Raw genomic sequence first — 18,131 nt, 5'->3', positions numbered from 1 at the left:
TTGTTGCCAATTCAATTGGGATGTGTAATATTGCATGTAACTAAAGGCAGAAAGCTGGTTCGGGAAATGGAAAAATATTGTAATTTCTGCACTAACATCCTTCATAGTGATTACAGGAATGTTCAAGGGTTGTCTCACAGACTAATAGAAACAGCCCTTACAAAACAAAATGCAGATGGTGTACAAGTTGGTTCCTCAGAAAGGAATTGAGGAAGAAGTGGTCATTGACCTAAGGGAGACCTTCATGGCCTGAACGGACCCCCGCAGATGAACAGATTGCATAAAGTCAAAAGAAGTGCAATGTTGTGATGAAACCGGGGATGCGTTCGGGACGGGGGAATTTTTGGAAATTGTTAATAAATTGTTGGATAATTGTATAAACAGGGGGGAAATTATATAAAAATTCATTCCATAAGTTATCGGGGGACTGTACCTTTAAGAATCATGTATGGGAAAGTCTATCTTGGGATGACATAATGTGCTGACTGTGGGTTTGTACTTTGTACCCTGCATGATGAGATTAAGTTGTGGGCGATACATCCTTGTTTACTCCATTGTATAAAAGAATGAGTTCGGGCACTGCTTCGGGAGAGAGACTCCCACAGAGGCCTGTACTCTGTGCGATCCTCTCTCATGTATTAAACATTCAGTTGGATCTAAATTTCTGTGACTGTCGTTTGTTGGGAAAATATTTCTAACAGTAGGGGAGGGAGGGGGAAGAGTGTGGAGGGAGGGGGTGAGGGGAGAGAGTGTGGAGGGAGGGGTAGGGGGAGAGGTGGAAGAGGGACAGAGGGGTAGGGGAAGGGGGCGGAGGGAGAGAGGGAAGGGGGTGGGGTAGAGAGGGAAGGAGGTGGGGGAGAGAGGATGGGGTGGGAGGAGGAGAGTGGTGAGGAGAGGGAGGGAGAGGGGGAGGAGAGAGGGGTGGGGGGGGGGGAGGACAGAGGGGAGGGGGAGAGAGAGGTGTGGGGAAGGGGGAGTTGGGGTACCACCATGAGGTACCACCTCCAGTTTAAATTCCATTTGGAATATTTTGGAGGACCAAGAACCAAGAATCTAAAGTCACTGCCCTTCTCTCATCACCTCCTTTGTCACATTTTTAAACATGATCTGCAGTCATTGAAGTGGGGCAGCAGTAGAGTTGCTGCCTTCCAATGCCAGAGACCTGGGTTCAATCCAGTCTATGGGTGCTATCTGTACAGAGTTTGCATGTTCTCCCTGTGACTGTGTGGCTTTTCTTCGGATGTTCCGGTTTTTACCCACACTCCAAAGACATACAGGTTTGTAGGTTAATTGGCTTTGGTAAAAATTGTAAATTGTTCCTCGTGTGTAAGGATAGTGTTCGTGTATGGGGATAGCTGGTCGTTGTGGGCCGAAGAGCCTGTTTCCGTGCTGTATCTCTAAACTAAAGTAATTATATTTGATGTCACTGCAGGGCCACTTTTTATCCTTTTACATTTGAGTTGTCATAATAAATGTTCTGGCTAGGAATGAGATGGAGAAGTTGTATTGGTGGAGACGGCTCAGCTCGATAACCCCTCCCAGTGGTGGGTGTGGAGGCGGCCCAGATCGATAACTCCACCCATGGTGACTCATTTATTTTGCGATATTCGGCGATGCTCAGCAAAGATCTTACAGCAGAGCTATAAGATCTTTGATGCTCAGTATTGGCCGAGGCTTCCTGAAGCGAGTCTTATTCCTGGCTCCATCGGCAGTGCGATCGGCAGCAATGGTAAGTGCACGCCACCGAACCTCCCCTCTTCTCTGCGCGCCCCTCATCCCCCTGTATCGGGGAGGGAGATGTGTTGCTGCCTGGAGCACAAGCGGGTCGTTCCCAGTCGCTCGCTCGCTCGCCCGGCGGCTGGTAGATGCGGGGAGGGGGACGGGAGAGGTCGGGGGGAGGGTGGCTGGCGCCGGGTGTGCGGTCCCCGGGGATGAGGTGCGGACTCCCCTCGGCCCGGCCTGGCTCCAGCTCCGGCGCTGCTGCTACTGCTGCTACACGCCTCGCTGGGTCATGTGGACACGACTTGCTGAGCAAATGCAAGCTGCTGGGGCCGCTGACCTTCTCCGGGCAGCCCAAGGACATACTACCCGGAGCAGCTTCAGCCAGTCTCATTTTGGCCCAGCCGCATGAAGCAACTGGGCGTGGAAACTGGTCTCGGCATATATCTGGGTTTCAGAAGTGAACAAGCGTTTAATTGCACTGCGATTAATAACTGCAGACTACTGCACACTGAGAGTTTATCACTTCACAACCTCAGGTTAATTATTATATTGCATCTTCAGGTTGCAAAAGATATTTCATGGGCCAGTCAAAAATGTAGAAATAAAGAACTGCAGATGCTGGTTAATACACAAAAGGACAGAGTGCTGCATTAACCTGGCGGGTCAGGCAGCAAACATCCTTGGAGAACATAGCTAGGTGGAGACCCTTCTTGAATAAGGGAATCGTCACCCATCCATGTTCTGCAGGGATGCTGAGTTCCTCCAGCACTTTCTGCCCTTTTGTAGGTTTCATGCCCCCTTTGTACTCAAGATAAATGGGTTCTTTCCGAAGAAATGAGGAGGGGAAAAGGGGCCACGAAATATCCTTGGCAAGGAAAATCCTAATTCACACCATAAATACATTAGGAGCAAAATGCAAGCCAGGGATAGATTAGGTCTCAGGACCAATCGATGTGTGGAGCCCGGTTATGAGGTGAGGTCCTAAGTGAATCCTAAATCCTAAATCCTAAAATCGGGCGTTGGCTGTCACGGGAAGTGTAAATCCCCAGGCCGGGTTGAATGAGATTATCTCGCATTACACTGGGGAGCAAGGGAGGAGACAGATGAAGTCCTGACGAATTTTTGCATCTTTGTTAGCCACATCTGAGGTGCTGGAATACTGGAGGATGATGTTTTGGGTCAGGACCTTTCTTCAGATGTGTTGGAAGACTGGAGGACAGCAAATTGTGTTCCTTTATATGAGCAGGGATAAGGCAGCGTCAGCAACATTTTGTTTTATGCAAATCCTGTAAAATGGAATTAAACAGCAGTGGTTAGTAGTTGCATAATCATCTTATGATCTTTTTTGATGTCAGCAAATATTTCTAGTTTGCCCTAACATGTCCTTGTTTGTTTAGTTTGATTTGATTTAAATGACAATAACTTGAATTGTTGTCAAGTGTGTTTAATGTACTGGGAACAGAATAATGAAATGCATGTGGGAAGGGACTGCAGATGCTGGTTTAAACCAAATATAGACACAAAATGCTGGAGTAACTCAGCGGGGCAGGGAGCATCTCTGGATAGAAGGAATGGGTGACGTTTTGTGCCGAGACTGATTTGGGAGAGGGAGCGCAGAGGGGGAGCAGCAAGAGAATTCTCGTCGGAGAGAATATCTTCAAATTAGACATACCTTTAGATTCTTGCTTGCTGCAGCTTTACACGCACATTAATGCAGCGACACAACAAATGAATATACAATAAGTGAGCTAACCAGGCTGATATACAATCAGCTTGGTGGAAGGGGCCAAAGGGTAGTTGTGGAGGCCTGTCACAAGGGTCAGTGTTTGGTCTACTGTTGTTTATCTGCATTGATAATTTGGATGACAATAGTTTGCATTGTTAGTAAACTTGCAAATGATACAAACCGATGGTATAGTAGACAGTGATTAAGGATATCTAAGTTTACAACAAGATCCAGATCAGTTGGGAAGGTTGGCTGAGGAATGGCAAATGGAATTTAACTGTGACCAGTGTGAGGTGTTGCATGTTGCTATGGAAAACCAGAGCAGAACCTGTACGATAAATAGTGGAGCCCTGAAGGGTGTTGCTGAACCGAGGGATTTGGGAGTACATTGAACGGTACAGCACAGGAACAGGCGCTTTGGTCCACACAATGTTTGTGCAAGATAAACTAACCTCATCGGCCTGCACATGATCATTATCCTACCATTACCTGTATATCTATGTGCTTATCTAAAAGCCTCTTAACACCACTGTTGTATTTGCCTCCACCATCACCCCTGGCAGTGTGTTCCAGGCATCCACCTTGTTGGAATGAAAATCTTCCCCCGCACATCACCTGTTCCTACCCTCAGTAACATGTGGTACTGGGAGTAATCGAGAGATGACTACCCTCAAGGTCCCTGCTTTTTAACATTTGCCTAGCTCCCTATCTTCATTCTGCAGGGACTCAATCCCTTTTTCATAGGGTCATAAGTGATAGGAGCAGAATTAGGTCACTCAGCCCATCAAGTCTACTCTGCCTTTCAATCATGGCTGATCTATCTCTCCCTCCTTAACCCCATTCTCCCCATAACCTCTGACACCCGTACTAGTCAGGACGTCGTACCTGTGCCATTTGCGCACAACCACTTTTGGCTGCTCCCCCTCCCCCATGAGATTGTTCTGCAGCTGCTTGGAGACACCCTGGCATGACATCTCACCATCCTAGAGTCTTGTTTATGGCCACAGAACCTTCTGTCTGCCTCCCAAACTAACGAGTCTTCTGTCACTAATGCTTTTTCTGCCATCACTCTTCCATGTGTCCCAGGCCCAGTGCCACAGTCCTGACCGCTGCTGCTCTCTCCTGACTGATCACTCCCATCAATAGTATCCAAAAGGGTATAGATTTGTTTTTTGAGGGGATTGGCAACAGGGAATTGCTGCAGTCTCAGCCTACTCCCTTTCCTGGTAGTCACCCACCTACTCTCTGCCTGCACTTTGGGCACAACTCCCTTAATGTACAAACTTTGTATAGACTGCACCCGTAGTCAGGATCAAACCCGGGTCTCCGGCTCTGCATTCGCTGTAGGGCAACAACTCTACTGCTGCGCCACCGTGACAGAGGTTATGGGGAGAAGGCAGGAGAATGGGGTTAGGAGAGAGAGATAGATCAGCCATGATTGAATGGCAGAGTAAACTTGATGGGTCGAATGGCCTAATTCTACTCCTATCACTTATGACCTTATGATCTCTACTGCACTATGACCAAGGAAAAAGTATACACAAAAAAACAACACACCGTACCTTAACCTGACATCATCCTCTGCTCAGATACCTCGTCAAAGTCTCTTGAGCCAAAGCCTCGGCACTTACAACAAAGCACTGCACGCCACCATGGCTTCTGCCAATATGCTGCTCCGCTATACCTTTCCTCTGTGTTGACTGCTGTGCCTCTCAATGAGAAAATCCAGTGGCTCATTTTAAAAATCCTCTACTTCGCCCCCGAGCATGATGTTCGCAAGCTCGGATTTACTTTCATGGACGGGTGCATGGCTCCCTGAAAGTGGCAAGTAAGGTGTGATCTACTCAGCCTTATTCTTACACAGACCCAGTGGATCAACTGGCTTGTCTTCTAGAGACTAGGAAAAGGGGAGATGCAGCGAGACCTGGGTGTCATGGTACACCAGTCATTGAAAGTAGGCATGCAGGTGCAGCAGGCAGTGAAGAAAGCGAATGGTATGTTAGCTTTCATAGCAAAAGGATTTGAGTATAGGAGCAGGGACGTTCTACTGCAGTTGTACAGGGTCTTGGTGAGACCACACCTGGAGTATTGCGTACAGTTTTGGTCTCCAAATCTGAGGAAGGACATTATTGCCCTAGAGGGAGTGCAGAGAAGGTTCACCAGACTGATTCCTGGGATGTCAGGACTGTCTTATGAAGAAAGACTGGATAGACTTGGTTTATACTCTCTAGAATTTAGGAGATTGAGAGGGGATCTTATAGAAACTTATAAAATTCTTAAGGGGTTGGACAGGCTAGATGCAGGAAGATTGCTCCCGATGTTGGGGAAGTCCAGGACAAGGGGTCACAGCTTAAGGATAAGGGGGAAATCCTTTACAACCGAGATGAGAAGAACTTTTTTCACACAGAGAGTGGTGAATCTCTGGAACTCTCTGCCACAGAGGGTAGTCGAGGCCAGTTCATTGGCTATATTTAAGAGGGAGTTAGATGTGGCCCTTGTGGCTAAGGGGATCAGAGGGTATGGAGAGAAGGCAGGTACGGGATACTGAGTTGGATGATCAGCCATGATCATATTGAATGGCGGTGCAGGCTCGAAGGGCCGAATGGCCTACTCCTGCACCTAATTTCTATGTTTCTATGTAGAGAAGAATTTCCTGCTGTAGCTTTGCAAGTACAGCATTGGGAGATTAGACTGGCATCATGGTTCTGTCTGAGATCTGCACACTGTTTGATTATTAACTTGTAAACATTTTGTACTGTAGAATGTGGGTGGCTGACTGAAGAATTATGTAGATCTTCAACTTTTTTGTTCCCAAGTCACCACAAATTACAAGTTAAACCCTAATCTCATTAGTGTCCCACTGATTATCATATGCAATAGCTTTTCTGTGTAAATGATCAATTAAATTCTTCTGCGAGTTAACAGGGCACCTGTGTAATTGAAATAAAGATTGCATTTCATCCCATCCACGCAAGATTTTGTTGGTGTTCCTTGCCCCGTGCTTCTGTAAGATGGAGACAGAGGAATTCTTTATGCCCAGCTGTGGAGATTGCCATTGAACATATTTAAATTGAAGATGGAGTGGCAAAAGAGAATTGTGGATAAACAGGAACAGGCAGGAAAGGAGTCCAATCAGATTAGTTGTGATCTTATTCAAGGCAGAGCAAGGTTTAGGGGCTGCTCCCAAGGGTCCACTCCCGAGACACGCATTCTAAAATACATTTGATCTGATGTGCCAGTTTTTGGTGTTTTGAAAACATTATCTATGGGTATAAATCTGCAAAATAAGTGTTGCATTTTATTGCACCAAGCACCAGAACAGGACGTCACTGTGATGCAGCTGCTAAACCTGTTATTTCATGGCGCCAGCGATCCGTGTTTGATCCTGACCTCAGGTGCTGTTTGTGTGGCGTTTCCGCATTCTCCCTGTGGCTGCTCCAATTCCCTCCCACATCCCAAAGCCATGTGAGTTTGTAGGTTGTGTAGGAAGGAAGTGCAGATGCTGGTTTAAACCGAAAATAAACACAAAAGATGGAGTAACTCAGTGTGTCCGAAGAGAAGGAATGGGTGACGTTTTGGGTCGAGATCCTTCTGTAGACTGAAAGTCAAGGGAAACGGGAATGAGAGATATAGACGATGATGTAGAGAGAGATAATAAACAATTGAATGAAAGATATGCAAACATGTAACAATGATAAAGGAACCAGATCATTGTTAGCTGTAGCTAGGTGAGAACAAAAGACTTGGGTGGGGGAGGGATATGCTACGATAACACTCTATTCAAGAATGTTCTATTATTATATCTCCCAGATAGGACAATGAAATTCTTGCAAATATGTAAACATAGTATATAACGGGAGAAAAAAAAGTTCAATGTGTGTATATATACACACATGCACACATATTCAATAAATAAATATAGTGCAATAATAATAATAATAATAGTCTGTTGTAATTCAGAGCTTATTTGTTGAGGTGTTTAATAGCCTGATGGCACTAGGGAAGAAGCTGTTCCTGAACCTGGTCGTTACAGTTCAACCCTGTCGGGAAATTGAAGAGGGAATTCAGTGGTTACTTGAAGTTAGAGAAAATAATATTCATATCGCTGGACTCCGGGAACTGCTGGTTTACACCAAAGATAGACACAAAATGTTGGAGTGACTCTGCGGGACAGGCAACATTTCTGGATAGAAGGAATGGGTGATGTTTTGGGTCGAGACCCTCAGACTTAGTCAGGGGAGAGGTTGATACAGAAAGTTAAGGGTTAATTGGAACAAAATTGTTCCTAATGTTTAGGGAGTTTTGCGAAAGTGTGATAACATCGAACTAGTGTGAAAGTGTGATCGATGCTGGGTGTGGTCTCCATGGGCCAAATAGCCCGTTTCCACGCTGTGTCTATCTAAACTGAAACAGCAGCATTTCCCATCGGTTCTTACTGGACATTTACTTAACAAATCTCTGACACCACAAAGTTCCAGTTCATATGTTGCGTATCAAAGTTCGGATTTGTTACAAGGGTGGGACATGCGGTTGGACACATCTTTCAAATGTAGCTCCATAAATAAGTTGGTCTTTGACCAGGTTAATTGGGTGGAATCTGCAATAAATGAGCTGTTGCAAATGAGGGAAGGGAAATCGGACTGACTGGTGCTCTACCATCAATGACGTGCTTTGGACTGTAAAACAAGAGCTTTTGATCCCCTGCATTTTTGTGGGAGGAGATAGACTGGCTTCTGATTTATTTTCTCATCGTCAATGGCCACTGATTTTCACACGATGACGGGTTCTTTAGCAACTAAACCCTTTTAACTAGGAGTGGAGCTGTTCTTTAGCAACTAAACCCTTTTAACTAGGAGTGGAGCTGTACAGTGTAAATTACAACAATCTAAAATGTGTTATCTCCAACAAATGCCAAGGATTAAAATCCAAGTTTTTTTGAGTTTTAGCTTTTGCCCTCATTTGAAGGAAGTGATTGCTTGATAAAGCTGATCGCAGCAAGACTTCAATTTGGTGAATTGGTTGACCTAAGTTAAAGTAATATGGATGTGCCTCTGTGCAGGAAAGTAATTGAACTGCAGTCACTTTAAAAGTTAGCCTTTTAGTAGAGTTTGGGGAAACAGCGTGTAAGCAAGCTCCATCCCACCGAGACCACGGCAACCATCGATCATCTATACATTAGTTCTACGTCCTACACATTAGGCACAATTTACAGAAGCCATTTAACCTACAAAACCTGCAAGTCTTTGAAATTTCTATTTGTAATCTAAACGTAAATTTAGTCTAACAGAGATTAAATGGTATTTGGGGTTTGAAGTGAAAACATCAATGGCCCAAGAATAATTCCTCTGTTACTGTCCTGGTCACATACTGACCTTTGATCCTTGATTTTATAATGAGCCGAGTCAGTGGCTTGTGAAAGACTGACCTTTGTACATTTCTATTAAAATACTTTCAGATGGTTGAGCAAGGATGAATGAAGGAAAACAGTGAGTGGGAGGGAGGGGGACTGTTCAGATCAGTGACTTTTCATTAGAACTGGAAGATGTAAGTGTAGAGCAAGGAAAGAAAATGTGTGCAAAAGGGTTAAACGAGCAGAGGGATGATAGTGCAAGGAAATAGTTTTAAAATGTGAGTGGGTTTGTGAAGACTGACCACATTGAGTATTGAATGTTGCAGTATGATTGGTCAAAGGATAAGGTGCAATGTGTGGGACCCAGGGCTGTGGAAGTGTAGGATGGGGAGGGGGGGGGGAGTGAGAGGTAAGGTTATAGATGGGGACTGTAGAGTTTGTGGTGAGAGACTATAAGCTTGTGGACTGAACAGTGCCACCACAAAGAGGTCGCCTAATCTGCTTTTGCTCTCCATATTATGGAGAACACCCTGTAAACCACACAGATTTTTTTTTCCAGGTGCTCTGGTTTCCTCCCACACTCCAACGATGTACAGGGTTGTAGGTTTATAGGCTTTGGTAAAGTTGTAAACTCTCTCTGCTGTGTAGGATAGTGCTAGTGTACGGGGTGATCACTGGTCGGGGCGGACACTGGGCTGAAGGGCCTGCTTCCGTGCTGTTTGTCCCATGTCTAAACCAGTGTAATGTACGGAATGGAATGAAGTTTGAGCATGTTGGTGGTTTACTTGGAGGGTATTTAGACTTTGAACAGTGAGGGGTAAAGAGCAGTGGCCAGGGTACTGAATATTGTTAAGGAGTTGCTGATTATTCAACATGCGGCTTTCCAGAAATTCCCAACAACTGCTTTCGCTGCCTTGCCGTCAGCTAGTCAGCTCCAAACTGGGAAAGATCAAACGTTTTGAATTTTAACTCCAGTGTTGGTGCTGACTCGATCCATATTCATATTCAAAAATAGTAACTAGTATTAAAATGTGGCTAACAAAGGATGCGATTAAGGTAGAGATGTCGCAGGAAAGATTTGCAGGAATGTTGCCTGCCCGGGTGGACTCGAGTTACAAGGAGTGATTCGATTTACTGAGATGTGACTTGAGAGGTTTCAAATAGAAGTGGTGGGTGTATGGAACAAGCTACCAGATGAAGCAGTAGGGGACTATTACTATATATTACTATACTTAAAATAAATTGGGACAGATACGTTGATATAAAGGTTTGGAGGAATGCAGGGAAATACGATTTGCAAAGACTAGCATCTTAGTTGGCAAGGATGATTTGGGCTGAAGGGCCTGTTCCATGCTGTCCATCTCTGAATTGAAATGGGTTATATGTTTTGACATGTACGTTTTAATGTTTTAAAATTCTAAATCTCTTGCAGAGTGCACAGCCAAAAGATTGGCATAAGGCCAAAAACATTTATGAGTTTAATGCCAAAGACATCGATGGCAATGAAGTCTCTCTGGAAAAATATAGGTGAGTTTGTTGTTCAGTATCGCAATCCTAATTAATAGGCTGTTCTGAACATCCAGTAATATTTGCTTCACATTTCTGTTTGAATATCTGTACCAAGGCAGTTGTGTTGCTGCCTCCACTCCAGGAACCTGCGTTCAATCCAAACCTCACTGCTGTCTGTGCAAAGCTGATTTCCTCCCATATTCCAAAGATGTACTGATGAGCAAATTGCCCCATCAGAGGAGATTAACACCAAAAGGAATCAAAGGGGATCCGATGGGTGTGCGTGGGGGAGTAAATTTCATGGAATAAGGGAAGTTAAAGGAAGAATGGGATTGTTCTCCTGGGAGCTGGCATTGACTCCTTTGGCCTAAACAGTAGTCTCCAAAGTTGTTGTCAGACACGTTAGAACATGAAATATGTGAGAGGGCAAGGAAACTTGAACTGTAATTGCCCCATCTAAAATGGCTGGTGTGATGAATGATTTGCAGGTCCCCGAACTAATGCAATTTTCCACGAACTCATCCTACTTTGGGCTTGCACATGACAGAAAAAGGCAATCTTTTAAAGCTACTGTGGGTTTTTTGATGGGATCGCAACCATAGTCTTCTCTTGCCAGATGTTTTGCAATGAAATGAGACGGGCGGATCCCTCTTGCTCCCTACACTGCTCTCTCCTTCATGTAGGAATGTTAACAGTGAGTGGAGTTTTTCATGATAAACTGTAATCAGTTTAGAATTAATGATCCTGTCGAACCTCTGGCCCATAAACAAGCTAGCTGGTCTGTAAACATTCATTGTTTTAAGTTCTTGAAGGCTGAATGTTTCAGCTGCTTTGAAATCTTTCGTGTACACAAATCCCAAAGGGAGTATTTGAGAAGATGCGGCGTGGATCAGAAAGGCATCAATTGTGTATGTGGGTCCGAAAGGAAACATAGAAACATAGAAATTAGGTGCAGGAGTAGGCCATTCGGCCCTTCGAGCCTGCACCGCCATTCAATATGATCATGGCTGATCATCCAACTCAGTATCCCATACCTGCCTTCTCTCCATACCCTCTGATCCCCTTAGCCACAAGGGCCACATCTAACTCCCTCTTAAATATAGCCAATGAACTGGCCTCGACTACCCTCTGTGGCAGGGAGTTCCAGAGATTCACCACTCTCTGTGTGAAAAAAGTTCTTCTCATCTCGGTTTTAAAGGATTTCCCCCTTATCCTTAAGCTGTGACCCCTTGTCCTGGACTTCCCCAACATCGGGAGCAATCTTGAACAATTGAACTCCTGTCCAAGAGGGTGGAGACAGACCAGGAGAAAGTCTGGTGGAAGGAGCGGTAATGCAGAGAATAAATGTAATGCGTAGGAAGGAACTGCAGATGCTGGTTTAAACTGAAGATAGGCACAAAAATCTGGAGTAACTCAGCGGGACAGGCAGCATCTCGGGAGGGAAGGAATGTCTGAAGAAGGGTCTAGACCCGAAACGTCACCCATTCCTTCTCTTCATAAATGTAATGCAGTATATACTGGAAGTACGAATACAAAAGTCTAAAAGGTAGGATCTTTAGTGATTGTAGGGATATTCAGACCTCTGGGTTCACTTCCAAAAATCTTTGAAGTTATCACGATAAATAGTCGAGGCTTCTTTAAAACCATACAGCATGCTTGCTTTAATACAAGGAAGTTATGAGACGTTGTATACTCTTACTACATAGTGTTGTTACAAGTTTATTTAGCTTTCAAACCGGTTGGATCTCAAAATCTTTGAGCAAGTTTTAACAAGCCAGATTTTCTTTTGGCGCTTTAGCTCTGACCTTGGGTTTCTTGAGATTGCAAAATTGTTTTGGCTGGTCTTTGTGTTTGCCAGCTTGTAACATGTAATGATTTATATGATAACTGCCCTGGAATGTAGTTCACAGTATATTTCTGTTGACTCTTCTCGCTGCACTTCCCACCCCAAAAAAAGTGGTCTTTTAAAATCTGTCTCTTTTTCTGTTTTAGGGGATTTGTCTGCATCATCACAAATGTAGCCTCCAAATGAGGAAAGTCCTCCGTAAATTACACTCAGTTTACTCAGCTTTACACTCAGTACTCTGAGAAAGATTTACGGATTTTGGCTTTTCCTTGCAATCAGTTTGGCAAGCAGGTAAGCTCTGGGAAACTGCAGCAATCTTGCTTGTTTCTTGTCATAAGAGTCGTACAACGTCACGATAGGCCTAACTTGCTCACACCTATCATCATGTCCCATCTACACTAGTCCTACCTGCCTGTGTTTGGCCCATATTGCTCTAAACCTATCCTATCCATGTAACTGTCTAAATATTTCTTAAATGTTGCGATAATACCTGCCTCAACTGCATCCTCTGGCAGCTCATTTCATGCAGCCACCACCCTTTATGTAAAAAAAAAAAGTCACCCCTTGGGTTCCCATTAAATCTTTCCCCCCTCACCTTAATGTTTGACCTCAACCCCCTCACGGCCCTGCTGAGTGCCCCCGACCCCCCATGGACTGTCTCCCTCGGATGGTCACGTCACACAGACACATCTGCACTTTAGCCTGTTTGAACAGTTTTGACTATTTTACTGTTGTAATGCTCTTTTTACAAACCATGTTCTCGGGGTATCTAAATCTAAATTTTATTAGTTATTTAAGTTATGACATCGGATGGAAGCTACATACCAAATCTCGTTGCGCTTATGTGCAATGACAATAAAAGATATTATTATTATTATTATTATTATTAACCTATGTTCTCTGGTTCTCGATTCCCCTATGAGAGACTCGTGTGTTTACCCGATTTATTTCTCTCATGATTTTGTACACTTCTATAAGGTCTCCCCTCATCCCCCTGTGCTCCAAGGAATAGAGTCCTAGTCTGCTCAACCGCTCCCTATTGCTCAGGCCCTTGAACCTGGCAACATCCTCGTAAAACTGCTTGTACATTTGTTACATCCTTGTACAGGTGCACAACCTTTTATCCGAAAGCCTTGGGACCAGACACTTTTCGTAATTCGGAATTTTTCGGCTTTCGGATTGGAGATTTTTAGCGTAGATTTTAACGGCTGGCTCAGTGGTAGAGTGCTCGGCTCATATCCGCAAGGTCGCAAGTTTGCGCCTCGATCCCAGCAGTTACTCGATCACGAGTTTGAGTCTTCAATGTAGTTTTTTCTTGCAGAATAGGAGAGAATAGGGAGGGTTAGGCTGGGATCATTCTCTGCGAGATGATCTTAGTGCGGGAGACAAGTGTAGGAGAGGTGTACTGACTGTGTGGGCAGAACTTTGGAAGTGATTGGCCACCATTCTCAAAAGCCGCTGTGTCTCCCTGTCCCTCCAACTCCAGAGGAATCCGCTCCCCGATGGGCCGCTACGGCGACAAGTGGCAGTTCGCCCACAGCCCGAGCTGCGCCACCCCAAGAACAAGACGTACCTTGCACACCATCAGCTTCTGCCCCTACGGGGAGCGTGTTCCTCTGGAGTTGGAGCGGGGCTGGGCTGGAGTTGCTGATCTGGGATCTCCGTGCTTGCAGTGGGCCTGGGGGTCGGTGTCCCGATGAGGGGGAGCAGCTCGGGCTGTGGGCGAACTGCCACTTGTCGCCGTAGCGGCCCATCGGGGAGCGGCTTCTGGTGGTCCTGACGTCTCTCAGATCCTGTCCAGGGGGGTGGCCGGAGACGTCAGGACCAACAGGAACCCGCTCCCCGATGGGCCGCTACAGCGACAAGTGGCAGTTCGCCCACAGCCCAAGCTGCGCCCCCTCATCCGCAACCCGGGTTCCTCTGGAGTTGGAGCGGGGCTGGGCTAGAGTTGCTGCTGGCTGTGAGTCGCTGGGATCTCCGTGCTTGCAGTTGGTGTCCCGTTGGTCCTGACATCTCCGGCCACCCCCCTGGACTGGAGCTGAGTGGGAACTGTACCGCCCTTGCCCCCTCCCTCTGCAACTGCAAACAACCCCACAGTTCCCAGTCTCAGCTCCTGTACACGGGGGTGGCCGGAGACGTCACAGCCCGAGCTGCGCCCCCTAATCCGCAACCCCAAGAACAAGACGTACCTTGCACACCATCAGCTTCTGTCCCTACGGGGAGCGTGTTCCTCTGGAGTTGGAACGGGGCTGGGCTGCTGCTGGCTGTGGGTCTCTGGGATCTCCGTGCTTGCAGTGGGCCTGGGGGTCGGTGTCCCGTTGGTCCTGACGTCTCCGGTGACTGGCACTGACCTGCAGGCATCGCCGACGTGAAGTCAGTGCAAAGCCCCCGCACCGGTGCAATGGGCGGGGAGCTGGAGAGGGGAGGGAAGGGGTCACACACATGGCCGGGAAGCAGAGGGGTGTAGGTGAGGTGAAACTGAAGGGAGCGACAATCTGCTGCTGCCTGCCCGCTGAGTTAAAAAGTTCCCACGCAAGACTCACGATACACTGTGTATCGGGAGTCTACCGTGGGAACTTTTTAACTCAGCGGGCAGGCAGCAGCAGATTGTCAATTATTAACCCTCCCGCGCAATATACCCTCACCTTCTCTTTTATGAATGGGGATTTAGTTCCCCTTTCTTCGAGGACCGACCGGAGGTTCCGCTGTCACCTCTGCGGGCCGCCCTCGTTGAACGTCTTCAAGGACCTTTCTTCAAGGACCGAAAAAATGTCCGCTATTCGGAGGTTTTCGTTATTTGGATCTTCGGATAAAAGGTTGTGCACCTGTACTTAAATGCGTTTTCCTGATGGATTGAAGGATGCTGATCTTTCATAACTACAAACTGGGCTTAAAAAAATGCCTCAATTCAAATCTCTGGATTTCCAACTTTTCATGGAAATTCATGGTTTTATGACTTGTCACATTTGAGTATTAGCTTTGACCATATAGACCAAGTCATTCAGACCAATTCTATCACAAATGACTAGACATAGAGATGCCTTGAAATTCAGCAAATCCTAATGTAAACATTAAAATCAAAAGACTGAATTTCAATTTTACAGTTTGTTTAGAAAACTGCATAGAATGAAAATGTCAAATGTTGTTGGAACTAATGTGAATCCTGTTTACAGGAGCCTGGAGATGAGGGACAAATCAAAGAATTTGCAGATAAATTTCACGTAAAGTTCAACATGTTCAGCAAGATTGATGTGAATGGAGACAGTGCTTCCCCTCTCTGGAAGTGGATGAAGGAACAGCCAAAAGGAAAAGGGCTTCTAGGGAAGTATGTATCCATTTTAAAGTGACAAGATTCAGTTTGGAGGAGTCAGTCATACGGCGTAGATTCAGGCCCTTCAGCCCAATTTGCCCATGTTCACTAATATGCCCCATCTACAGTGGCCCCACCTGCCTGCATTTGTCCTATATCCCTCTAAACCTATCCTATCCAAATGTCTAAATGTTTTTTAAATGTTGTGATAACGCCTGCCACAACTACCTCCACTGGCTGCTCGTTCCGTATACCTATACCTTTTGCGTGTAAAGAAAAAAGTTGTCCCTCGGGTTCCCATTAAATCTTTCACTCCTCCCCATACCTGTCCTCTGGTTCTTGATTCTGCTTCTCTGGGTGAAAGACACTATGCATTTATACTGTCTCATGATCTTGTACACCTCTCAGATCAGCCCTGCACTCCAAGGAATAAAGTTCCAGCATGCGCAACCTCTCCTTATAGCTCAGGACCTCGCATCCTGGAAACATCCTCGTAAATCTTCCCCGCACCCTTTGCAGCTTAATATCCTCTTTACGATCTTTCCAGTGACCAAAACTGAACACAATATTCTAAATGTGGCTTCACCAATGTGAGGGCTAGGATAATGTTAGTAGCCGATGCCTTTTTACTGGGGAGAGTGGGATTAGAAAAACTCTGCCCATAGTCTGGTGCATTGTTCTTTTCCTATAAGACTTCGGATTCAAAATACCACGGTGGTGGTGGCTTATGATGTTATGCACAAGTGAAAGCTACATTTCTAATTCCAGTTAAGGAAGCTACTGTTGATATTTAAAATATTGGGATTATTTGACAAATAAGATGAATGGAATTACTTAAAATGATGAGAAATGCTTTCAAGAAAATCAAAATCTCCCATTTTTATCTTCACAGTGCTATCAAATGGAACTTCACCAAGGTATGTGGTGTGTGAGTGCAGAAGTTACAATAAACAATTCTTGATATTAATACTGAACATTTTACACAGTTTTGTAGTGATGATGGTCTTAGGTGACCGAGTGACTTCTCTTTATTTCTAGTTTCTTATTAACAAAGAAGGGCAAGTTGTCAAGCGGTATTCTCCAATGGATGATCCTTTGGTAAGTACATTTAAACTAAGTTCTTCATGGAAAATGCATAGTACACCACCTTTTTGGTGTACACAACACCCACTGACTGCTCTGTCCAAACAGATGGAATGCTTTAAAGTAACAACTATAATTAAAGCCTGCTCAATGTACGAGTTGGAATATACCTGACCTTTTGTACTGTGCCCCTTTCTGACCACCCAGACCAGTGTTCCTGATCACTATCACTAAAGTATTGCCCAAAGTGGATGGTTTAATGCTTATGAAGACTAGTTCTGTAGTAATGATGAATAGTCCCAGCTAACTTAGAAACGTAGCTAACAGCTGTAGCAGAAGGATCTGCCTGATTCAGACGGTCGCTCCCAATACTATGTCCTTGTGAGGACTCAATCTTGTCTTCGCCTGAGTACATTCTCCATTTTGTGGCAAATGACAAGTTTAGATCAGGTCCAGCACCTTTAAATGGCGACTCCATGAAGTGCCGTGAGAAGTGGCATGGTACTTAACTTGTAATCGTCTGGGTTAATGATATTGTACAGTTGAGAATGGGAACTGCAATGATGTGGCTGTGATACATGGCGATGTGCAGGCTGTAGACTACTCGGTGATCCCACAAATCGTGAACAAACGGTAAAGAAGGAGACAGCCCCAATGACGCTGCCACCTTTGGAGAGCCCAGTAAATGAGGTTGATGCATTTATAAATGGCATTGGCCTTCAGTGCCAGGGGAAGTAGATTATCCACTTCAACTCCTCCTCCCATTCCAAATCTGACCTTTCTGTCCTGGGCCTCCTCCATTGTCAGAGTGAGCACCGGAAATTGGAGGAGCAGCACCTCATCTTCCACTTGGGCAGTCTGCATCCCAGTGGCCTGAACATTGACCTCCAATTTCCGGTAGCCCTTGCTGCCCCCCCCATTCTCAGCTCTCCCTCGGCCCTCTGGCTCCTCCTCTTCCTTTCTTCTTCCTTCCCCCCCCCCCCTGCATCAGTCTGAAGAAGGGTTTCGGCCCGAAACGTTGCCTATTTCCTTCACTTCATAGATGCTGCCGTACCCGCTGAGTTTCTCCAGCAATTTTGTCTACCTTCGATTTTCCAGCATCTGCAGTTCCTTCTTGAACATTTTATCCACCTGAACCAATTGGTGAAATGGTTTCGGTGATCTTTGGAAAATAATCTTATAGTAAAAACTTCCCTTGGAAGTTATGTGTCAGAGTGTGGAAGATGTTGTAACCTAGTAATGAGAATGATCAAACAAGTCCTGAGCGAATGTAACATCCTACAATTTTGGTTCAAACAGGTGATTGAAAAGGATCTTCCTAAATATTTATAAAAACCAGTGGAAATGGTTGATGGAATTTGAACTCGATGTGGTGAATTTTTAATCCTGGCCAATGATGGTCTGCTGGCAAACCTGCTGCAGGGACAGTGGACCTGATGATGCGTGCATCCAGGAAGAAATTCTGAACACATTGAGTTTCTTGGCAAATCTCTGCTGTATATTCCATTAACAATGATAATTGTACAGAACTACCTTACACTGTTGAATTCCTTAATAATGGCAATAAATCATAACACTCAAGCAA

General features: G+C 45.3%; 1 protein-coding gene across 1 annotated transcript; it reads left to right on the top strand.

Moving 5' to 3' along the window:
- Positions 1-1,653: 1,653 nt before the first annotated feature.
- On the top strand, positions 1,654-18,131 carry gpx4 (glutathione peroxidase 4). Its single transcript, XM_033046550.1, has 7 exons — positions 1,654-1,729; positions 10,231-10,325; positions 12,300-12,444; positions 15,327-15,478; positions 16,356-16,380; positions 16,502-16,561; positions 17,846-18,131. Exons 1-7 carry the CDS (start codon positions 1,655-1,657, stop codon positions 17,876-17,878), a joined length of 585 nt encoding a protein of 194 aa, XP_032902441.1. The 5' UTR covers position 1,654; the 3' UTR covers positions 17,879-18,131.

The sequence above is a fragment of the Amblyraja radiata genome, chromosome 29, assembly GCF_010909765.2.
Source record: "Amblyraja radiata isolate CabotCenter1 chromosome 29, sAmbRad1.1.pri, whole genome shotgun sequence".
Taxonomy (NCBI): domain Eukaryota; kingdom Metazoa; phylum Chordata; class Chondrichthyes; order Rajiformes; family Rajidae; genus Amblyraja; species Amblyraja radiata.
This window is presented reverse-complemented; position numbering and strand designations above follow the sequence as displayed.